The following is a 25,325-nucleotide window of genomic DNA, read 5'->3' on the forward strand; positions in this document are numbered from 1 at the left end:
AAAATGTACCCATTTTCAATCCTTTTGCACGTCGTGCACACATATGAGAAGACATGTAATTATCAGCCTGCTCATGTCTTCTTTAAAAATCTTGTTTTATAACAACACACCAGATAGGTAACTCAAGGTAAAGCTCGAGGGCAATACCCAATGAGGAATGGTCAAATGATGATTTTGAATGTGCGGTTTCTCAATATTCATGCTAGAGCTGGGGCAGGTGCACTTACTTTCTGCAGGACTTGTAGGCGTTCTCTGAAGAGTGGTCTAAGTAATAGCTGATGCTACAGCTTTGCACACACCTCCCCTCCTCCATGAAGTAACCTTCTGTGCAATTGATGCATCCATCAGCTCCGGCCCCTTCAAGAAACAAAGCTGCAGGGGAGACTGTGGCATGGCTGCTTCTTTACCAGACTAGGGAAAATGTCACGCCCCTATGACCATTGCAAGTCTTAATTTAACTGTGTGGTGCCCCCTCCGCCCCCACCGTTGGGTAGGGTTGGTGAAAGCGTCTCCTATTTCATATCAAATCGATTTGCCATAGAACATCTGCTCTCTTTAGAATGAGAAGGAAATACCTCCCCAGTAAGGAAAGGCTGGAGAGAGGGTTGGCCTTCCATGAAACCCACCAAAATACTCTGGTCTACATTTCCTTTAAATACACTGAGGGGGTCGCATAAATGGCAACTAGAACTGGCCAAACACAAGCCAAGAGAGGAAAAAAAGGAAGACACGGAAGAAAGGTAGACCAGGTACCAGCACAAGTAGCACAGAAGCGGTGGCAGGGCTGGCAGTCCAGGCCGTTGAAGAAGTGTCCGTCTTCACAGGTGACAGTACACCGGGACCCCTGCAGGCTGGGAGAGGGTAAACACACTCTGAGTAGCCTGTGCGATCACCGCGAATCAGCAATGATTCCCCCAAACTCCACAGTAACAAATACACCAGCCTCAGAGACCAGTGAATTTGGTGAAGCATCAAAGCAAGGGTAATGGCCCGGTGTTCTCTTTTTCCCTTTTGATTCCTGTAACCCTGTCTGTAGCATGTATAGGTGCGGCTAAGCTTTAGCGACATACTATTGTGGACATACGCCACAATAGGCTTCAAACATGTTCTATAATTCTAAACACACTAAGAACACATGGATTACAAGTAAATGAAAGTGTAACAGCTATTCCCACGCAACTCCCAACCATTTCTTCCTGGAGGAGTCTTTCATGTACTTGGATGTTTCTGATTTTAACTTTCTACTGGTCCTACCAAACCCACAAAATTCTTGGGCTTAAAGGTAAAGGTTGTGCTTACCAAACCTGAGGCTCTGGGTTCAATTACACACACACACACACACACACACACACACACACACACTAATATATCTTTACTTTTACTTCCTGATTTATTCATTTTAAACACCTAATCACAGGAATTTAGCAAAAAAAACAATCAGGAATTTACCTACCATGCTGCTTTGTTACACATCTTGACGTTTCTATTTTTTTATAAATACATTTTTTAATTGTAAAAATACTGTACAGAGGGGTTACAGTTACATGAGCAACTTTTCATAGTTGTGTTATTTAATATTTCCATGTTTAATCTATTCCACATTGATTTTTTTTTATTTTTCTAATTCTATGAGGTAGTAGTCCGTTGTCAGAATGTCAAAGGGGGAACTGTACATATTTTTCTCTCCTAATTTGTCAGATTCGTTAAACCATTTAATACATGAGGATGATACTCATTTTAAAAATTAAAACTTATCTTCCCTTATGCTCATTAAAAAAACAGGGAAATTCTGAAACTAAAGCAAGTGAAAAAAATATATCCCTAATACTCTCTCATGAGCATTTTAATTCATTTGCCTTCTGGATTTTATGCACAGATATTTTCCCAGTGTTTTGTTCTTAGCCTGTGGAATAATTTATACGTCTCCTGAGGCTATATTGTCAACTCTAGGAACCTTTAGGCAAACGCAAGAAGCCTCAAAGAACTTTTCTGTGAAAGTCTACATCCTTCACAGACCTTCTTGCTGGTATAACAACTGCCATTTAAAACGACAAGAAAAGGAGCACCTTTTTCCTTTTCTACAACAGTAGCAAAAAGGACATCACACCTAATGGGGGGATATAAAGAACAATACAAAATTTAACAGCTATGAAAAAAGCTGTCTGTCTGTCTGTCTGTCTTTCAATGAAAGGACACTGCTTCTGAGGTGGTACCGATGCAAAAGGCACAGAGGCTGCACCATATGCAGCAGATAAATGGAGGGAGATGGGTATTGAGAGTAGACACCAAAGTCTGTAGGCCGATGGGGCCTGGACACCGTCTTTCCTGGATAAACTGGCTGAATGAGGTCTGCGCTGTCCACTGTGGCCCCTGAGCCAGTGAAAGGTGGCTGGTCAAGAAGCTGAATTTTATAAATGTATGCCTAATTGGAAAAATCTGCACTGGACTGCTGTCTTGACAAACAACATATTAGGCATAAATTAAAATAAAACAGCTTAGCTCTGTTGTATACTCTCCATGAGCGTTCAAAACATCTAAATATAGAGTTGGATGCTAGTGGCTTCACACATGTAATTCTAGCCACGCAGAGGGTTGAAAGCGGAGGACTGAGATTGAAGTCAGCCCATCGGATAAATCAGAGAGCCAGTTGTCTCCAATTAAGCAGAAAAAACTGGAAGTAGAGGTATGGCTCAAGAGGAAGAGCACCAGCTGAAAAAGTGAAGCCAGAGCACAAGGCCCTGGGTTCAGGCCCCAGTCCTGACACAAAAAAATCCCAACCAAGCAACAAGCCAAACAAAACCCATCTTAAATAGAGACAATTCTCATAAAAGTTATTGTCAGAACTGAATTGTAGTTTAAGAGGATATACACCAGACATCAAAGACTTAACAGAAAAATGGTGGTGGGGGGGGAAGGGGTTGACTTAAGTACCTTGTAGGCATGTTTGGAAATATAAAAATGAAAACCCTTTGTACAACTAATATAGGCTAGTTAAAATATATAAAAAGACTTGTTATAACAACAGAGAAGAATATAAAATACCTCACTAGTAGTTTTTTTTTTTAATACTGGTCACGTGTTGGAATAACAACATTTTGGATATATTAAGTCAAATAAAATATTTTATTAAAATCAATTTCCTCTGTATCTTTTTTACTTCTTTTAATATGGCTACTGGCACATTTAAAATTATATACAGGGCTCATATTTCTATTGGCACTGGTTTAGCATACTCTACAAAACGTTCTCTGAGAAATAAAGAATATAATTTAAGTAATTTTGCTACACATGGACCAATTATGTGCCAGGTGCTGGAGTAAGTAGTTCATAAACGTTATCATGGTTTATTTTTATCGTAATCCAGCAAAGTAGAAATTATTATCACCATTTTATAAATGAGCCAGTGGTGGCTAAGTGAATTATCCAAGGTCATGCAGTGAACCAAGAGCAGAAGAGGATTTGAGCCTACATCTCTCTTCTTTCTGCCACACCACTTTTCTGCTTCTTCAAGAATTAGGAGGCTAAAAAGACAGATATTTAGCAACATCAAAGTCTAGAGATTTATGGAAGAAAGACATAAATTTATGAATGGAAGGAATTAATGGAAGAAAGGAATACATCTATGATAAATCTACAATCAATGGAAGTGAAAAATAATCTCCCAATACTAATTAATGTGAAGAATTCTCTGCTTGGAAACAGTATAGACCATGCATATTTTATCTTGGAGCAGAGATAGAAATGTTTTTACTATCATGACTTAAAAAGAATCCAACAACTGGTGCCAGTGCCTAGAATCCTCACTTCTTGGGAGGCTGAGATCTGAGGATCATGGTTTCAAGCCAGCTAGGGCAGGAAAGTCTGTAAGACTCTTATTTTCAAATAATCAAAAAAGCACGACATGAAGGTATAACTGAAGTGGTAAAGTGTCAATCCTGAGTGAAAAAAGCTAAAAGACAGTGCCCAGGACTTTAGTTCAAGCCCTAGAGCTGACACACACACACACACACACACACACACGCACACACACACGCACACGAATCCAATGTGGGAGAATCCAAACTCCCCATAAAGTCAGAATACAAGCCTCACTCAGCCTTGACCTTCTCTCCTGAAGTCAAGAGACTTTGAGTTCATTTCAGCTTCAGATTATTCTCTCATACAATCTAGTAAATATCAGCTTCAGCAATGAGCAAGTCATCTATTCCATGAAAATGTCTCCCCGGTGTTAAATCTATGTGCATACTGCAGTATAATGGAGCCAAGCCTGAGGCACTTAAGATAAGCAAATGATTGGGTTTGTGCAGAGAACTAGTAAAGATAAGGGAATGTTCTACCATGCCAGGCATTAATCAGGTGGATTAAATATCATTCACTAGCATTACCTGCACAACAATCCTTGACTGGCACAATACAGGTCACCAAGCACTAAGGCTGCCTGTCGAGCGGTCACTTTCATTGACATGTATCTGAGGCATCTTTTCCCCAGAGAATTTCCTCAGTTAATAACCCTTCCTTAGCCAAGATGACCTGCCATCCTCCAATCTAACTGTAGAGATCATGCGAAGAGCAGGTAAGTGCTTCATTGGTTGTCATACCGGGTAGAGGTAAGAGGTCTGTTTATTTACTTGTTTTTCCTTCCGTTTTCCATTTTGTTTGTTTCTTGTGCTCTGTCACTTGACGGACTTCCCCCCTTTCTTACCTGAATCCATCTCGGCATTCTGTACAATTATGAAACTCAGTGCATGTCTTGCAATTTTCACTGCATTTCCGGCAAAGATTTTTCTCTGTTAGGAAAAAAAAATAAACACAAAGGAAACAATATTACAAACAATCAGCCAAGTGGATTCCATCAAAGCATGTGGCGAAGTTCTAATGTTTCTAATATATGGTAGGAGGCCCATGGTCTTGAGTAGAAAATTGGTAGAAGTCCCAGAATCACTATCTGTTATCATTGCTCAGCAATCCATACAGAGAGACATGAATTATTACATTGAGAACAACATAGCTATCAGCCATCCTCCAGGCAAGAGGGCCACAGCTTGCTTCGTTCTTGGTTGAATGCTTTCTTGGCTTGTTCCTCTCCCCATGTGCTTTAGTAAGCAGGGTTTCCTGACACTCAGAGTCTAACTTACGGAGCTGGGGCACCACTACTATGTAAGGATTACAAAAGCAGTGCTAAGGAAATGGTAGGCTTCCAGGATTGCATCTCTCCCCCTCTCTCTCTCTTCTACATAGCTCAAACAGGTCTGAAACTTGGAATTATTCCCACCTTCATCTCTTAACTTCCAAAGGCTGGAATTACAAGGTGAGTTACACCATGGCCCCACTGAGAATTTCACTCACTTCTTTCAGTTTTTAAGAAGTAGGGGTACCCATTTCAGAAATTTTGTCTGGTGTTTTTTTTTTTTTTCTGAGAGAACTCTTGTTTCTTTAAGCTTAGGTTTCTTGCTTTTCTGAGGTTGTGTAGACACATGATATTTCAGAGTCATGATAAGCTGATATGGAGAACAATTATCGAGAACTCAGATGTAAAGCCCAAGATTATCTATAGCTATTTGAGTCCTATACTGGAGAACTAATATTCCTGTTTAAAGACTATGTAGTTTTCTAGGGCGATGTATCTTTGTTTATTCAATAATTACAATTGGTGAGAATCCAAATTTTTGCATGGTGGTAATTATTTCTGCCCCATAGGAAAAAAGACCCCCTTCCCAGACACAGTGGCTTTCCTATGCAGGAAGTTAGTAAATTTTCCTTCCAATTCAACAGAAGGATTTCTTTCTTGCCTTTGCTGGCGGCTGATCATCTTTGATCCCAATTGTCTTGTAACAAGTTCCTGAATAAAACAGTATGTATACATCTGACCCAAGTTCATACTATATTTACATGAAAGTCACATTTAAAAAATATCTCAAAAAGCGAACTCTGATACCAAGCCGACATGGCGCCTCTTTGGGGAGGGCACAGAAGAAGCTCTCCGCATCCTGTTTCTGTAGCGCATTGCGGGAGTACTTCTACAGTGCAAACTGAGGACAAGAACATGTTTTAGAGGAAATACCTATTTTACTTCTAGGATTATGGAAAGTTAAATGTGTGCGAAACACACGGTAGCTATTTGGCTTCTACACATGATATCCCTGGGCAGGCAGGGATACTGAGGCTCCCTAATAGATTACCTACCACAGGGGTTATCAGAGACTGTTGCCAGGCAAATTCAATCTCCTGCATGACTGTGCTAGAAGAGGACTCTCAGAAGGTCAGCTGGTTTCTTCTAGGTTTCCCAGTTACCCTAGGCTGATTTTGCTCTCAAAAATCCTAATTCTGAATACAGAAGACAGGCTATATCCAAGTTCTGCGAGTACTTGTAGTTAAAAAAAGAAAAAAAAATCATTAACTCTGGGGCCAATCTTGAGGACCTTCAGAAGCAGTTGGCAACAGACAGTTTTCTGTAAAGAATCTAAACTGTCTTTTAAAAACAAGGGCTTAGATCTTGTGTGATATGAAGCAACACCCACATTTCGTTGAGCAGCTAGATCTCTCTCAAGGTCACTCAAGGGCAACCCCCGCATCTCTTCTCTAACACGCAAATATTTGAAATGAACTCACTGGTGTCCTGATACGACCCGTCAGGGCAGTGAGTGACACAGCTGTTGATTTCTTCATTCAGGAAGTATCCGTATTTACAGGACAGACACTGATCACCGTGGCTGCCGAAGCAGGACTCACAGTTGGGCGCACACTTCCGGCATCGCTTCTTGTCCGCATGGTAGTGGCCAGAAGGGCAGCTGGACACACAGATCCTGTGTTGGAGCACATGAAATTTGAGAAGGGTATGCTACCTGCTACTCAGCGCAGAAGAGCTCTTCCAGAAGAGCTGACAAGATCAAGTCTAAACTAGGGTGCTGAGGCTAAATCCAAAAGGCCAAATGCTAGTCGTTCAATTGCTGAGGGCGGAACACAACTACATAGTCCTAGTCTACCAAGTAATGAGTATTTTGGTCCTAACCAAGTCCTAGTTAAGGTCTAGCTCTTTAAAAGGAATGGTGGTGAGCTGCCTCTTCCTGGAGGGAGCTTTGTTTGGCCTGATGGGAGAGGAGGCAGGTGGGGACAGGTGGGGAGGATGATCCTTGAGTGGGAAGTCATTGGTTCTCAGACTGGCCCTACTGGGCATACATTCGCATAGTTCTGGGTCCTGAGGTGGACTCCAGGGCCCAGAAAAGAAAAGGAAGAACAGAGACCGGCCCTGCTGCAGGTTGGGGAAATGTGTGAAAGCATCCATTTGGCCCAGGTCCCGACCTTTTCCTGAAGGGAAAAATACAACCAGAGTATCAAATTCCAACGTGATAAAAAGAAGAACTTCAGTTAGGAGGATCAGCTTCAAGAGATCTGTTGCACAACATGGTGGCTACAGTTTAAACACTGCATTCATGATAACAGCTAAAAGAGTAGACTTGTTGAATGTTTGAAATGATAAGGATGTGAGAGAATGCACATGTTAAAGAGCTTGATTATAATGGATTATAATGGATGGCCCTTTTATAACATCATGTTGTCTTTCACGATTTATACCTAATTTATATAATGACATTTAATGTAATATATATATATATATAATGATGAAAAAGATGTGTATAAGATATACTTAAATATGTATTTAAATATATATAATTTTATTTGCTAATTAAGAAATAAAAGAGAAAACAATGGAGTGGAGAAGATCAGGCCATGAGCAGAGCGGGTCCCTCCTCATTCTCCTTCCAAGTGTGCATTTTGTGCATGGTGATGGGCCGTGCTACGCAGCAGCCGTAATTCTGTACTGGGGCTGGCGGCAGACCTGGGCACACTGCGGCTGTCTGAGGGCACGTGTGGTGGTGTTCTGGCCAACCGTGGGAAGGAACGAACATGGAACTTTCAGCCTCAACTGTGGGCACCCGCCGGGGCCTCTGTCTTACCGGGTGTTGTTTTTCAGCTTGTAGTAGTAGTGCAAGCAGTCGTTGCAGTGCTCAGGTCCAGGTCCATCGCAGCCAACCCCACCACTGCACTCAGGGTCACAGGGACCTTGCCAAAAGACATCAGAGTAACACTGAGGGGGAACAGAAGGACTCTAGCACACCAGTTCTACCTGGAACTTGGGTTTCCCCGCCTCATGCACTGAAAAAAAATATTTTTTACACAGAGAAATAAATATGTGGCTGTCTGCCCAGATATGAACTATTGATTTTTACTGGTTAAAAAAAACCTCAATTGCTTGAGTGTCAAGCATGTAAATTCTAGGCATGGCCAGGTCTTCAAAACCCATATGGCTCCCTTGGGAAAGCTAACAAGTTAGCTCAGAATTAGACAATGCCAATGGAGTAGATAGAAAAAGCCATCAATGGCAAATAATGTGCAGAAGAATTAAATGTGAGAGTTATGGGAAAACGAGAGGTGGCTGACAAAAGAAAAGAAAAAGTTATTATGTAACACCTGGACAAGATCGCCTGTCTCCTCCAAGGTCATTCAAGCCACTGAAGACCTGTGAAATACCGTGGCCAGCATGAAACTTCATTATGGCTTCAGGTATACAGGCTTATCAGCATCTAGTCTTGGATCACAAAGCAAGTATTTCAGGCACAGATAATAGGTTTAAAATTGCACGCAATTTAAGGGCCAATGGGCAACTCAGCAAAGGAAAATGACATAAATTTAAAAAAAAACGCAAGCTAGCTTACGGAATTCTAGGCCTGTAATAAAGGATCATAATTTCTCTGGCTACATATTCTTTAGAATATGTAGAGAGAATGGATTGTAGGGAGGGAAAAAGAATACCAAGGAGATGGAATATTTTATGACTGATCAAAAGGTGTTTAATAGCATTTAATAGCTACTTAAAGCATCTTTTAAACTTCATTTCCTTCATCTTCATATTTTAGTGTATTTGATCTCATAATCTTCCTGTTCTTCTCCACTGAAAATTCATGATTTTAACTATCAATAAATAATTACACGAAACATGCAAATATCAAGTTAAAAGTACCAGAAATGTTTTGAATCCTTCTTGCTTTAATCAAAAGGCCTCACTGTTGAAACTTACATGATCTGTTACTCATTATGAAACTATATGCTATAATTATTGAATTGCAAAAATGTAGAATGTTAACATGACTTGGGGGGGGAAAAGGCTGGAAACCAAACACTCATTTTACTGATGAAAAAACTGATTTTTCCCAGAGTTTCAGTGGCTGGCTGACTACCATAGACCTAGGAGAGTTGTGATCAACAAACATCTTGTTTAGGGGTAGCAAACCATGCACCTGAAATGACCTCTTCATTTAAATAGAAATGTATGTCATTTAAAAATGCTGCAGACTTGAGAGGAAGGAGAAACACTGACCAAGAAGCACTGTACTCGTCACCTGACTTAGAGAATTGCTGCAGGCTTCAAATACATGTTTGATGAATTGCAAGTCATTTGACATTATTGTTCATTTCTATTACTATTTTCCCCAGCAGCCTTAATCTCCAAATTAAACCTCACTGCTATTGTTATTATTATTACTACAGTTTAGCTGTCCATCACCATACACCAGTGAGAGGGTCACTGTGTGGCGACAGGGTTAAGTTTAGTCAGCTGTGGATTTCATAGTCCCTGGGACTCAATGAAACAGTCTAGGATCTGGTTATGATAATGCCATCTGTGCCTCTAGTCAGGTTGGCTTCTAAATGATGGTAAAAATCATAGCTGCAAAGGAGAGGAGTCATGGGTGGCCCGAAATTTTCACCAGATGACTTCTAGACTTTAATAAAATCCTAAAAGCGTTTATTTTTTTGGTATGTGCCCAAAAGATTCTCTATGGCAGGTTCACATGCTTTGCTATTTCAGTTATAATCTTAAACGGTCCCAGATGCAGACTAGCATAGTAGGTTAGAGGATAATCATGGAATAATTGTCTTTGTTCTCTCCTAAGAGCCAATATCAATGTTTGAGAGATGTAATCAGAAAAACCACAGAGAGGTACAACTGTGTTCACAATGGCCACAATATTAACCCAAATTTGAATTAAAAACATTAGCAGAATTTGAGTACAACCAGACTTAAATGTTATGGAATTGTGCTCCATTTACAGGTCAGAAAAAAATGAAAATGGATCGCTAACTCACTAACCTGAGATCTGAGATCTGAGGTCTATGGTTCAAAGCCAACCTAAGCAGGAAAATCTGTGAGACTCTTCTTTCCATTAAACTATCAACCCTTCCCTCCAAAAGCCACAAGTGCAGCTGTGGCTCAAATGGTAGAGCACTAGCCTTGAATAAAAAGCAGCTCAGGGGCAGAGCCAGGCCTTGAATTCAAGCCTCAGGACGGGCACCAAAATATTGTTTTAACAAAGCTTGCTATTTATAGCATAAATAGTAATACTATAAGCCCAAGGCCAAATAAGATAAAACAAAATCTAACACAATCTTGCTCTGCTTAGCTCTGTTAGACTTCACATATTAAGCATGTAATTGACTCTAGGATACTACCTGCTTAGAATAAAAGGAACTTTATGAATATTTTAGATATTCTTTTAGGTGATTAATGAGGTACACTTAACTTAGTATGTGGACAAAACTCCCAGAACTGCAGGGATGAAATATTTCTTGTCTACAGCTACATTATATTTCTATTTATAAATAACTCTCTATTATCAAAGCTGTATGCATTAACTATTATACACTCATTATATCTCAGAAACACTTGATTCTATTGCAAATGGTAGCCTGCACAATAAGATAAGGAATGAGAAATATGACAACGACAAATGCACAATCTGCAGATAGTGATGTTAATGTGTTGAAATCTGGGATTAGAGCACTTCTTATTGATTGGCTTCTAGTGAAATTTATGGTGTTTGGGTTTTGTTTTATTTGTTTTTTTTTTAATGAAGGGCAAACAAAAACCCAAGTGGAAATTATAAATATACATTGATCTCACGTGACTTTGTCACAAAGATCATAATAGTAAATCACTGCTACTTTAATACCCTGTTTTTGTAAAATTTAAAAAAATTTCATGTTCTGATTAGTTACATAAGTAATGTTAGTTGGAATATCACATTGCTATTACTGAGCTATTATTTAGCCCTTTATTGTATTTGTTTCTTGGCTTGGTTCAAATTTGTCTCTTGTTCATATACACTAAACCAATTTTCTGGAAGACGTAATGGCTTACTGTATAAAGAATACAGCGCTATTCATTGTGTGGAGTGTCACTATGTCAACAGATTTTTCCTACTGTTAGATCCTCAAAACAGATCTTAGAAGAAAGAGAAGCTTCCTCGGTGTCTTTATCTTGCCAGGTAGAAAGATCTGTTAAGTCTGATTGATGCAAGAGGATGTTGTAAACGATTTATTTTAGAAATCTTTAAAGAAGGAAGTGGCGCTGTGGCTCCAAGTGGTAGCGCACTAGCCATGAGTGAAAAAGCTCAGGGACAGGGCACAGGCCCTGAGTTCAAGCCCCCTGCCTCCCCCCACCAACAATACAAATTAAAAGAAAATCTTAAAAGAGAATTAAAGGCTTTATCTTTTCTTGTCCTTTCCTCCTAAATATTCAAATCTTAGCAAGTGACTAACACGATGGTTTAAAAGTCTGTAATTGTTGGTAAGCGACTGATGAGCAGATGTAAAGATTAGTATTACTGTTTACCACCATATTAAATAGGAGTGACTATGTCTATTAGTTTGCTTGAAGGCATCTTTGACCAAAGAAGCAAGATCTGTCATTTGTAAGTTTTCTTGTTCTAAAGAAAGTAGTTATATTCTATAGATATAAATTATGTAAATAAAAGTTATTTGATACCAAAAAGAACCTACACTACCCCACAAATCAACTTCAAAATGAATAAATTAATACAAGAATTAAGAACTGTGGCCAGACATCAGATAAAATGTTCTGTATCATAAGAGCAAGAAGACTAAAATATAACAATAATATGAAGAAAATTGCATGGGCATAATTAAAAGATTTCAGTATAATGAGACCTGGTTTATGTTTTATCTGGAAAGACTCGGTATTGTAAAAAAAAAAAATTCCTCCTCTTAGACTGCAAGTAAATTCAAATTAAATTTCCATGTGTGCTCTACAAATATTAACATACATTATAAGGGCTCAAGATGTTGATAGGGCTTCTAGTTAGCATGCTCAAAGACCCTATGAAAGAGAGAGAATGAGAGAGAGAAAATATAAATAAAATAGCATCAGTTATATAAGTCTGAGAAGTTTTGCACTGATGAGTGAAAAAAGGTAGAGACTTGATTTAAAAAAAAAGAATTGGCCCATCAATGATTTAATCTATTTGGAAGATAGCTAAAATAGGTTTTTGTTTTCCTTTGGTCAGTTGTGGGGCTTGAAACTCAGGGCCTGGGCTGTCCCTGAGCCTCTTTGCTCAAGGCTAGAGCTCTACCACTGTGAGCCACAGCTCTACTCTGGTGAATTGGAGATCAGAGTCTCATAGACTTTCTTGCCCAGGCTGGCTTTGAACTGCCATCCTCAGATCTCAGCCTCCTGAGTAGCTAGAATGACAGGCGTGAGCCACCAGCTCCTGGCTAGGTTTTTTGTTTGTTTGCTGCATTGGGAATTGAACTCATGGTGTTGATGCTTGCTAGGCAACACTGTGCCATGAGTTCATAGTCCTGTTCTACTGACTGGTTTCTAAGCAGCAGTCTTTTATGCACCATTCGCTCAAGACTGCAATATTCCTATGGTGCTGGGGAAGACATGACACTCAGCACTGTTTCCCTGGTTGCTGGGATAACAGGTGTAAGGCACTGTGCCCAGTCATTGGTTGAGATGAGGTTTAAACTCCACACACACCTCCACACAAGTAGCTATCATTACACACACCTCCATACAAGTAGCTATCAGTACAGGTTTAAAAATAGTTTCGAATTTAACTAAATAAAATAAGTTCTAGATGAGTTAATGGCTGAACAACAAAAAAAGTCACTATTTAGTTGATAATAAAGGGTACAATTTGCAAAAATTACAAATGTTTTATCTTAAATGTCACTCTACATTCTGCCATACTGTTCCTGGTTAAAAATATTACAAAATACCAATTATGTCTGGGAATGTGTTTTCAGCAAACAAGAGTATAAGGCAGCAACACAGACAATTCTTACAAACTGGTAAGAGAATCATTGCCACCTGGAAGGTAAAAATGGGTATAAGAGAGTTGTATTTAAGTGAGAAATTACAGGTGAAAAATGTCTAGATTTAGGTTTAGGTTAGGTTAGGTTTAGGCTGAGGCTGAGGGTGAGGGTGAGGGTTAGGATTAGGGTTAGGTTAGGGTGAGGGCTAGGGTGAGGGTGAGGGTTAGGGTGAGGGTGAGGATTAGGGTTAGGGTTAGGGTGAGGATTAGGGTGAGGGTGAGGGTTAGGGTTAGGGTGAGTGTTTGGGATAGGGTTAGGGTGAGGGTTAGGGTTAGGATGATGTCCAGAACTTCAGTCCAGAACTCTGTGCTAAAGGAATAGCTGAAGATGCAGAAAACATGGATAAGTATTGTTTATTGTCTGAACCTTGTTTAAAGCAGTGTAGACTACCCATCTCAGATTATGGCTACAATAACTCACAGTATAACCACAGTACAGAGTATTAGCTTTGTACACTACACATGATCGTCTGAATAAGCCACTAAACACACACATATTTCAGGAAATGGAAGAAACTGTATCAGAATATGGGTTATTATATTGTATTGGTATATTCTGTTTTATAGTGGCATCCTGTCTTATGACATCGTCTTACAGGATGCCACACGGCACAGGTGATGCATACATTTTCTTGGCAGTGGCCCCTTGGAAGCCAGCTCACCTGCGTAATCCTCGGTTCCATAGTCGTCCGTGGGGTCTTCCACGCGGCTGTAGCGGAAACGCTCCACTTTGGGAAACTCGTTGGTGGGGGAGTACGGCTGCACCGATGTGCCATACAGGACCAAGGACCACTCTTTCAATTTACCTGGAGACGTAAGAATGAAAGCACAGCTTCAGCAAATACTCACTTTTTTGTGTGTGTGCCAGTCCTGGGGCTTGAACTCAGGGCTTGTATGCTGTCCCTGAGTTTTTCTGTTCAAGGTTAATGCTCGCTACCACTTGAACCACAGCACCACTTTCAAGTTTTTTTTTTTTTTTTTTGGAGGGGGGAACGGAGATAGGACACATAGTTAATTCGAAATAAGATTCTCTAGGACTTTCCTGCCTAGTCTGGTTCAAACATGATCCTCAATCTCAATCTCCTGAGTAGCTAGGAATATGGACATGAGCTACTGATACCTGACTTTTTTTTTTATTGTCAATCATGGGGCTTGAACTCTGGGCCTGGGCACTGTCCCTCAGCTCTTCAGCTCATGCTTAGCACTCTACCACTTGAGCCACAGCACTACTTCCAGTTTTCTGGTGGTTAATTGGAGATAAGAGTCTCATGGGCTTTCCTGCCTGGGCTGGCTTTGAACTGTGATCCTCAGATCTCAGCCTCCTGAGTAGCTAAGGTTACAGGCGTGAGCCACCATCACCGGGTTGGTTAGTTTTCAAATACTGAGCCAAGCACTCTCTACAGAACAGGATCTCCTACCCAGGGCTGGATTTTCTATTTCTCTTTTCAGTTGCCACAAATAAGCTTCAGAGAGTCACATGGGGAAAGAACTTAGCTGCTGAGTTTGAGATTACCAGCAAAGATGTGGTTAATATCTCAATTTCCATGGGTTTTATTTTGGTCAGTTGTGGGCTTGAATTCAGGGTCTGGGCACTGTCTCTGAGCTTTTTCACTCAAGGCTATTACTCTACCACGTTAAGCCACAGCTACACTTCTGGGGTTAATTGGAGATACGAGTCTTAACTGACTTTCCTGCCTGGGCTGGCTTTGAACTGGGATCCTCAGAGCTCAGCCTTCTGAGTAGCTGGAATTACAGGTATGTAATTTTCAGATGGCATTTCATATTTTAGTATCCAATGTTCTTTTTTATTTAAATTCTGTTGTAAAGGTGATGTACAGAGGGGTAGGTGACACTTGCATACGTCAGGAAATGAGTACATTTCTCTCTTAACAGTGTCCCTCTCTCCCTTATTTTCTCCCAGTTTTGACCCTCCCAAGTTGTATAGTGTATTTCCAACACAGTGTCTAGTGGATATCACTGTTGAGTTGATTCACCCTTTGTCCTACCATTCCTGTGCTTCCCCTCCCTCTCCCCAAATCAGATAAACTGGGTCCTGGACCTGATGCTTGAACTCAAGGCCTGAGCGCTCTCCTTGAGCTTTTATGCTCAAGATTAGCACTCTACCTCTCTGAACCACAGTTCCATCTTTTACTTTTTGGTGATTAATGGGAGACAGGAGTCTTAAAGACTTTCCTGTCTAGGGTGGCTTTGAACTGTGGTCCTCAGATCTCAGCTTCCCGAGTAGCTAGGATGGCAGCATGAGCTAGTAGCCCCTTGCTTAGACACTGGCACCCAGTGCCCATGTAGTTTTGAGAACTAGAATACGTGCAGATGGATCAAGATGTATAAGAAATAAATAGCATAAAGAAGGGTGATGCTGGTATCTAGTGCTGTTTTGGTTGGGATGTAGCTCATGTGTTGCACACTTTATCTGTAGTGTGCTGGGTCTACTGGAAGATAACGAGGTCAGGGACTGAGCTTTTGTGAGTGGGGGAATTAATTCCTTATAAGCAAGGCTGTCCCACATGCTCGGTCTCTGCCACACAAGCTCTCTGTCACTCTGAGGCAGATGCTAGCATCGAGTTCATGAGTGCTCGGAACTATGTCAGTTAGACCTTGGTATAAAACTATGTCAGTTGATAGACCTTCGTATAAAATACCAAGATGGGTATTCCATCTTAGAAACACAAAACGAACAAAACGGTAAAATACTCTTTGAACACAATACAGACTCCATTGTTTTCGTCTACGCTATAAATGGATTAAGGGCAAAAGGATTTCTCACCTGGGGTCTTGAAATTCCTCAGCTGCGAGGGGGTATCATACACTTCCAGGACCCAGTCACCGGCAGCCCGTTCTCCCCAGCAATGAATGGTCATAAACTCCCAGTTTTTAAATCCTTCCATGGAATGATCAAATAACCTGAAAAAGACCAGGAAAATTCCGTTACATCCTTAGGTTCCAGTCATGCTTTTAAGACCCAGTGAGGACAGACCATTCAAGGTAAGCTCAAAGATCTTTTTCGTACACAACATTCAGTTGTGTACTGGAGCTTGTGTTTATCCTGGATGTCACATTTGTCCTAGGTTATTGTGTTATGTAAGGGTTGGCCAGGCAAATGCACCTTCCTTCGTAAGGGAGGACACCATGAGAGATTAAACTAGGCAGGAAAGATAGCTCTCGCCCTGTCTTAGAAGCAACTATGTCCAGGTGCTGGTTTTCAGTGGAGAGGGCACCAAAGGTCTCCAGTTACTGGATGTTGATGGCTACTGAGAATATTCCAGCCACTCTCCTGGCTCTAATTGTAGGCTGCCTGAATACACGAATGGTTAAAGAGTGATTTTCTAGGCAGATCTTCCCCTGGGGAAGAAAAAGGGGGAGACATTTGAAAAACAGACTTAATCTTAAAACAACGTATTAGAAAACTGATCTTAAAAATGATTTTATCCATGTTTGATCAAAATGCCGCAAGCTGGATGTGTGGCTTAAGGGGTAGAATGCCTGTCTTGAGTAAAAAGCCAAGTGAGAGCACGATGTTCAAGGTCCAACACACACACACACACACACACACACACACACACACACACACACACTCAGAGTACTGTAACTGATCCTCAAGAGAATTAGGAAGACACATTTTTGGGCTAAGAAGAAATTTCTGGGTTGTTATGTAATCAACATGCACCCACACAATCCCTTGCGTAGCACCTGAGATGTTCATAAACTGGGCAAAGGTACACAAAGCAGGGATGGGGAGGAGGAGTTGTGCTAGCCTGGCCTTTTTGCTGGGGACACTATGAAGGGAAGTCTGTTGACATTGAAATGGATGCAGAAGGAAAAACACTTCAGAACTCCTTTCCCAACCGCTCCACAGCTCTTCCTTGAACTCTAATTTGTTGAAACCACGGTGGCATTTGGAGCAATAACATGTCACATACAATATCTCTCCAAGAGCGCTGAACTTAAAAGGCATTCCCAAACAGTTCAGACAGAACACTGGATGCCTTGCCTCACATCTGAAAACTACAAAGGAGACTGTGGCTGGCATCAGACGGGGGGCAAGTCTTGTTTCCACCCCTGCGGCCAACTTATAATTTCACATGGGTCACTTGAGGGCTGAATTAGTAGGCTCTAGATCTTTCTCTTTCTGCTCTTTCTTGTCCACCTTTGAAATCGATTCCTTGCCGCTACCCACCAGTCTCAAGCCACATTTGGAACAACAAAATTAAATAGAAAGTGGGTACCAAAAAAAAAAACTTGAAAAAAGAAAGATATCTGTAAGTTACAATTCAAGTAACTATTTCAAAGCCCAAATATCAATGGCCTTGTTTATGTCTGGGCCCACCCTGCTTTCTTCACCTTACAGAGCTGGAATGTTCATTGATTTCACAGGCATGCAGAGAACAAAAATGACAGGGGCGATTGTGTCCATGTTCCCAGTTTCACATGACCCTTGGTAACTATGGAGATGGTTTAAGTAGGTAGACTTCACACTAGGATTCTATTCATCCTTTTGATTATTTTGTACTTTCAGTAAAAGGAAAACCAAAGCTGCGTCTTGCCAGGTGCCGGTCACTCATGCCTGCAATCTAGCTTACTCAAGAGGCTGAGATCTGAAGATTTTGGTTCGAAGCCAGCCTGCGCAAGAATATTCTATGAGTGAGACTCTTATTCTTAATCAACCGCCAAAAAGTTGAAAGCAGAGGTGTGGCTCAAGTGGTAGAGTGCCAGCCTTGAGCGAAAAAGCTAAGGGACAGTGGCCAAGCCTTGAATTCAAGTCCCATTAGTGGCAAACACCAACTGCATTCTTTGCATATAATAAACGCTCGATGATGGTGATGACGATGATGATAATGTGGCTTGATATTGTGAAGAACCTATTTGCCAATATGACAATAGCGTATGGAACCACGGAGAGCTAAGGCAGATTCTTACTATGCGGTAGCTATCCTCAACTAGAAAATCTAAGGCCCCGTTTGAAGGTCTATACTTTGCGACAGGGGCAGACCTGACACTGTGTGTGTGAGCATAATAACAACAGTGCCAGTGCGCTGAAAGCCCCCAGGGCTGACCTCTGTGCCTGTATCCACGTTTCCTGGGGCAGTGAAAGTCAGCCCCATCCATGCTGACTTCACACTCACATGCTCAGTGAAATGATCTACACGGTAGCACAGGTTATACAGCCAGTTGTTAAAATTATGCCCCGCAGCTCTGTTCCCATGAGTGGTTTTCCAATAAATTACTTTAGATGAACCCTGGTTAAAAAAAGAAGACTTCCATTAACTGTAGTACAGCTTTCTGAGGAATTAACTCAGGAAATAACTCATATAATTACTGTATGCCTTTTTGTCCCTCCCTTCTACTTAAAGAGTCTAATGTATCAAGGATACAACATTTTTAGTGATGTTACAGAAACTGAGTAACAAGGCATTTTGTAAGTAGTGACGGCCATGTGTTATCCTATAATTATTTCTAAAATTGTAAAAGGATCTTACCTTCAGAATCACCCACAGCTACTCAAACAGTATTTATCACTACAGATGTAAACATTAGACCAATATTCTTTGAAGATTTTTCTTTTCTGTTTTCTCTTTAGCTTATTAATTTTTATGTACTTTTGTAAAGCTTCATCATAATTTAAAACACTGTTTATAGAATGATTAAAGCACTCATTTGGGGCAAATGTAACTGAGATTGTGTATGTGTGTGTCTCTCTCTCTGTGTGTATGTCTGTATAGACAGTTAACTTCTGTAAGATTTAGATGCTTTACTTTTGATTATAAGGTATTTAACACAAACAGTTCTCTTTCTCCTAATCTAACTTGCTTGTTTAAGAAAAGCTGAGAGCTGGGTGCTGGTGGCTCACGCCTATAATCCTAGCTGCTCAGGAAGCTGAGATCTTAGGATTGCAGTTCAAAGGCAGCCTAGGCAGGAAAGTCCATGAGACTGTTATCTACAATTAACCACCAGGAAACTGGAAGTGGTACTGTGGCTCAAAGTGGTAGAGTGCTAGCCTTGAGCTGAAGAGCTGAGGGACAGCGTTCAGGTCCAGGGTTTAAGCCCCATGACTGACAAAAAAAAAAGCTGAGAAAAAGGTACTGTTTCTAGAGGTTTGGAAAATCTAAAAGAATGACATGCATATTAGTATCAAGTCATTCACTAACCTCCCAGCCACATCCTCTTTGGAGACAATATGATGGAAGCATTTAATCTGGTGGAAGATTTATTCCAACTTAGAGAAGATGGCTTTTATCTAAAAATCTGCTTTATCTTATCATCTCCTTTGTAAATGACTTGCTTAGCATTGAACAACACACTACCCACAGATCTTTTTATGACACAAAAATAATAAAAATATATGTATAAAAGCTAAATGAGTTTAATTTTTGGTCAGTGGTGGGGCTTGAATTCAGGGCCTGAGTGATATTTGCTCAAGGCTAGTGCTCTTCTACTTTGAGCTCTGGCATTCTGGTGGTTAATTGGAGATAAGTCTCAGGGATTTTCCTGCCTGGGCTGGCTTTGAACCATCATCCTTAGACCTCAGCCTCCTGAGTATCTGGGATTTTAGGTGTGAGTCACCTGAGTGTGGATCTATGTGATCTTTTAAATTAAGACTGAGGGATGGTTAAGAGACAGGTACCTTCATTCTTTCCTGGGAACATACTAGAAATGATATTCCTTGGGCCTTGCCCCAGACTAATAGAACCAGCAACTTTGGGAGGGGCCTAGGTTTGATGAACCACTGATTTTGATAAGCACTATGTAAATAGGATACCACTTACTTATAAACTAAGCTCTCACTGTAAGATTAAGATAGCTTACTAACAATCTTCTGAGGCAGACACCATTACATCTCTTGTATAAATGAGGAAATTCACTTCTGTCCAACTCTAAAGGTTGGTTTTGAATGAGGGAATCCAGCTGTACCATAGCACCTTCCTGGAATATGAAACCTTTAGTGTGGAAGTATACTTCTCGTGATGAGCCACAGATGCATCCTGCTGTAAAGGTGTTCACAATGATCCATGGGGTTGTCACTGAACAATTTTTGCAGTGTAACAAAAAGGAGTGAAATATACACACTGCATTTTTGAACATAGCTAACTACAGAAATGTATGTTTTGTTTTGTTTTGTTTCAGACTAGAAAGCATACCTCCTTTCTACTTAAATCCATAATTAGAAGCAGAGATAGTCTTCTGTAATCAAATTTAGGAAGCAAGGCGAAGTCTCAGCTTTCAGTTCCAGGCTAAAATTTGGAACAGAAAGCCAATACAGCCGGGCTAAATCGAAAACCCAAGGAGGGGGAGTGGCAATCATTTTCAGGTGGCTGATGGGGTGGAGAAGGGGCCTCACGGTTCTTTGTCACGCTCACAAATACAGTTGAAAGAAGAATCTGAGGGCACAAGCTTTTGTGAGAAAATCTTTTATTCTGGCAGAATGAATGTGATTGTCATCCTTAAAACCTTCCATTAGACAAACCGCTCTTACCTAAAAGCATTTTCAAAGAAACCCCAGCCACTGTGGCTTCTCCCAACACACCTGACCTCCATAGACTGCATCCCAGTATACTGAACTGAATAGGCAGTTTGGCTTTTTGTTAGGGAAGGGACAGAGGCCAAGAAGAATTCTTGAAAGGGTGGATGGGGACAGGCAAGAGAAGAACAAAGGAGAGGGAAGTTAGTATCCATTTGTCTACCCTAGGACTGATCTGTTGACCCACAATTCCAAGCCCTTCAATTATCAACACGGTTTGCCAGGGGAGCTTCCTGCTGAGCTAATGGGGCTGGAGTTCAAGTTGGACTGGAGTTCTGAATGCTGCCGAGAGCCTTCCAGTGCTCCGCACCTGCAGCTCGGGCAAACCATTCTCTTCCAAGCAGCTGCTCTCCACAGGAGCTCGGGTACTTGCCCATCAGCCAGGACAGGGAGCCACCAAGGGGCTCCAGACGGCCCACATAGATGCAACCGAAAAGGTTGCAGAAAAGGTACTATTGTGGGGGAGGACAGAAACAGTTCTGAGAAAAAACCTTCATTGGAAAGCCCAGGAAAAGAAGGGCGCAGGAATCGTAACCAAAAAGAAAGTCCCAGATTGGGAGGCCAAGTGGTTCCCATGCATCTATACTTCAGTGGACTGACTAATCCATGGTGTGTCTAGGCTGCTTCAAAATCATTGTTTGTTTGTTTGTTTTCACCCTTCTGCCAGGCTAGCAAAGATGGGCTATAGGGAACTCAATGTCTGGGAGAAAAGGAGTCTGTCTTCAATAGATGTAGGACAGCTGAAATCAGCTAACTCAGCCATGACAAAGCTACATGCGTTGTCATGTCACACTGGCCCTGCTGTGGACTTTGTTTAGTCTTTCATTATTCATACACTCTCACTCCACTCCTTGCTTTCTGTGCCTTTGCTCAGGTAGCTTAAGTTCTTTGCTTGCCTTTTGAGAGGTGAGTCTCCCTGTGCAGACCAGGTGGGCCTTGAACTCGCATTCATCTGACCTCCTGACAAATTCCACCATGGCTCATTAACAATCTACAGTTCCTTGACATAAAAGGCAAGTGTCCAGCAGAGGATCTATGACTCACTGATTCTTGCTAAAATATGACTTTAGTCATGTTTTCCTTGAGGAGAATAACTGCCTTGCAGAGGGACATGAAGGATGCCAGGAGCATTTCAGCTCTTCCTTCATCCTCTGTCTCTCTCGTGTTCCCAAATCTCAGCTTCCTATCCAGGTTGGTATTTGAACCAGGGTCAAGGTGAGAAGATATCAGATGTCTAGGCCCCTAGTTTTCAGGCAGAACTTGTCTCTAAAACAATGAATGTCTCAGAATGTGTAGGAAGGGGGAAAAAAGTCAAAAGAAAGAGTCTTTCAACATAGTGTCTAGTGAGTATCACTGCTGCAATTGTTCACCCTTTGTTCCCCTCCCTTTCTGTGCTCCTCCCTTCCCCTCCCCAAGCAGAGAAACTTACATACAAGACAAAAGGTACAGATATCAAAAACAGCCACAAGGGAGAAAACAAAAACAAAAAGCAAATGAAATCAAAACAACAATAACAAAAAATAACAAAACCCTTCTATGTTGACAAATGAACTATATACTTTTGTGGGAGAGGAAGATTATGAGAGAAAAACTGGGAGAATATGAGAGAAGAGGTGACACTTCAAAAAGAAATGTACTCATTAGCTGGCTAATGTAACTGCAACCCCCTCTGTGCATCACCTCTATAATAACAATAATAAAAAAAAGAGAAATAGTCTTCCTTTAGTTTTCTGGGTTAGAGGAGGTGCTACCAGTACCTGTACCGTAAGACAGAGGAAATAGGCCACCCTAGAAAGTGGCTGTAGGTGGTTTGGGGACTGGTACGGCTGTTTCCCATTATATATATCAACTGTCCTGAGTAGTGTATTCAGGGAGCTTTAGACAAATAGATTCATAACATCCTTTCTACCTGTTGGCACCTTCAGCCCTTTCCACTCTTACTACTTCTTTATCGATGGCTACATCTTCTCAAGATTCAGATGGAAGATGTACAAAATGCAAGATGTGGTAGATCAGGGCACTGGGTGCAATTTTAATGAAGGAAATGGATGTCAATCTTGTATGCATTGCTTTCCGAGCATCCCAAGTGCCTTTTTCTCATCTCTGATGCTGGTCACAAGAGACCCTTGCATTAGGTAATTTGCAAAGCCGACGTCAGGTGTAGAGGAATGCATTTGAGGTTGGAGCCAGTGACCTTGCAATCCAGCAAATGTATGTTTTGGAACCCGTAGGTCCTCTGCCCCCAAGTTTTCCCACTGACATTATTTTGAAGGAAGCTAATTAAACTAAGCAGGAAAGATGAAGGAAGGACCAAGACACTTGAATTGCCCAAGCAAACAACAACATGGATGATGGCCACATGTATGTGAAGCAAATCTAGAATCTTTCAGTGTTTGATCAGGACAGTCTGTCCAGTCAACACAAGGTGAATAATATTAGAGATTAAAAAACAGTAATAAAGGTTTCCCCTTGCTTGGGTAACAATGGTTGGTAAGACCTCCATAAATCATATAATTGCTTGCTGGAAAGAAGTGACAGGCAGGTGAGGGCAGTCACCTGGCAGGCCACAGCAGGAAAGGGAATAGAAGAATCCAATGTCAAGAGACACTGATGTTTCTTGCACCTGCATACTTATTTCTAGCGAAGCTGCACTTCATAGATAAAGTATGAAGCCCAAGTTTTTCCAGGCCCAGGAGGAGATGTTGGTTTTATAAGAAGAATACAGAAAGTCTCTAAGCACAGAAATCAACCCCACTGAATATTTCTAGCTCTGTACTTTTAAACACTCACCTAGAGATGCTATGGCTTAATTTTTGCCACTTTTTTATATAGTGGGTCAAGTTTTGAACTATAAAAAAAGTAGCTGGCCAGGTGCCTGTCACTTATATCTGTAATCCCAGCTACTCAGGAGGTGGAGATTTGAGGATCATGGTGCCAAGCCAGCCCAGGCCAGAATGTATGTGAGACTCTTATCTTCAATTAACCAACCAAAGGCTGGAAGTGGAGCTATGGCTCAAGTGGTAAATTGTCTGCCTTGAGTAAAAAAGCTGAGGGACAGCATCGAGGAACACAGAGTTCAAGCTCTAGTACTGACACACACCACACACACACACACACACACACACACACACACACACACGAAGCATTATGTGAATGAGTTCTGTAAGACAACCTGACAGTTCCCATTGACAACTCCCATGCACGGAGCAAAAGGAAACTCGTGCCTGAATGTTCTGGACTTATTCTTTTGGCAAGATTCCAGCTTGTATACCATCATTACTTTACTGTGGACAAAAGGTATGAGAATAAGAAGAGGGAAAGGACAGATAGGAGAAGCTGGCATCCATTAGGTAATGAAGACTGAAGGGAGCAGCCCTGAGACCACCGCCAACAGCCACACCTGGCCTCTTGAAGTGGTTGTCAATCATTCTGCAGCATCCTTCTATTGCCCAACTGTGAGATGCCACACTCCAGCCTCTAGATGGCGACATCGTGACCTTCCCATCCTCCTCAGATGACCCCCAGAGAAGCACGCAGGACCTAAAAGACAGCTCAGGGCTGTTGTGACAGAAACCATCGCTGTACCTGTTGGCCAAAAGCTGCGATCTGGTTCCGGAGGGAGAAGTCAGGTAGATGGCTAGATCTCCTCTTCGAGGGTGGGTGATGGTAATGCGTACGACTACGTGTTCCAGGTAGTTGACATGGTGGTTGGAGTTGTCGGAACAGCCCGAGGCTTTGTAGATGGAACGGACAGCGCTGTTGGGGCGAATGGTCCTGCCGGACAGAGAGGAATGAGTTGGAAGACGTTGTATGGCAGAGCTCAGGCAAACAAACCTGGAGGCTTGGAACAAGTGCCCCAGCAAAGCAGCTTAGTCATGGGACACTAAATGGCAACCTTGCCAGCAAACAAATGATTGCGTCACTGGTTAGACCGGGAGAAAGGAGAAGGGGGAGTAAGGTTCTTCTGTCTGTCGAGGTGCGGGAATCACACCTGAATAAGCATAGGAATCACTTCCAATAGCCCCGATATCTAAGTGGCTGACTGTAGGTCTGGAGTAGACACCAAGCATTTTTGTTTCTGATCCGTTCCTAGGTGACAGTGACATTGTTGACCTCTGGAATACACTTGGAGAACTACTGTGCTGTGGTAGAGTGGAGGCTTGGGGGGGGGGGTTCTCACAACCTGATTCCAGTTCTGGGCCCTACCAACTTCTTACCAACAGTCATGTTTTCCTAGCTTCCAGCCACACTAGCCCTAGTTCAACTCCTGGCATAATCCAAGTTGACTGGAGATAAGCAGCATCTCACAAACTTTTCTGCCCAGGTGGCTTAAGGCAAGAGCAAAACACGAATGAGGCCATTCATGGGATTTAGCAACTGGTGTGAATTCACACAACCGTTAACACAACTAATACAATTAACTACATTATTGTGACTTAACCATGAGTACACCTCCCAGTGTATCTGACTAATGCTGAGGAATAAGTCCTCCAATCTCTGAGCAAAGTATAATCTCACTTTCTCGACGTTTGCCTTCTGGAGAACAACTCGTTATGGAGTTCAGTTCCTAGAACATCAAGTTCAGTGTTGAAGTACACAGACTTCTGAAGAAATGTTTC

General features: G+C 41.5%; 1 protein-coding gene across 1 annotated transcript in view; it reads right to left on the reverse strand.

Annotated features, from left to right (window-relative positions):
* The window catches only part of Pcsk5 (proprotein convertase subtilisin/kexin type 5), a 351,177-nt gene that overhangs the window by 124,819 nt on the left and 201,033 nt on the right, over window positions 1-25,325 (reverse strand). Inside the window, exons 12-19 of the mRNA XM_013018392.1 lie at window positions 24,292-24,480; window positions 15,958-16,094; window positions 13,835-13,978; window positions 7,956-8,061; window positions 6,610-6,803; window positions 4,703-4,787; window positions 754-851; window positions 228-357 (exon numbers count right to left, since the gene is read on the reverse strand). Of these exons, the coding sequence (XP_012873846.1) occupies window positions 228-357; window positions 754-851; window positions 4,703-4,787; window positions 6,610-6,803; window positions 7,956-8,061; window positions 13,835-13,978; window positions 15,958-16,094; window positions 24,292-24,480 (1,083 nt within the window). The remainder of the gene's footprint in view (window positions 1-227; window positions 358-753; window positions 852-4,702; window positions 4,788-6,609; window positions 6,804-7,955; window positions 8,062-13,834; window positions 13,979-15,957; window positions 16,095-24,291; window positions 24,481-25,325) is intronic.

The sequence above is a fragment of the Dipodomys ordii genome, unplaced genomic scaffold (genome assembly GCF_000151885.1).
Source record: "Dipodomys ordii isolate 6190 unplaced genomic scaffold, Dord_2.0 Scaffold40, whole genome shotgun sequence".
Lineage (NCBI taxonomy): Eukaryota > Metazoa > Chordata > Mammalia > Rodentia > Heteromyidae > Dipodomys > Dipodomys ordii.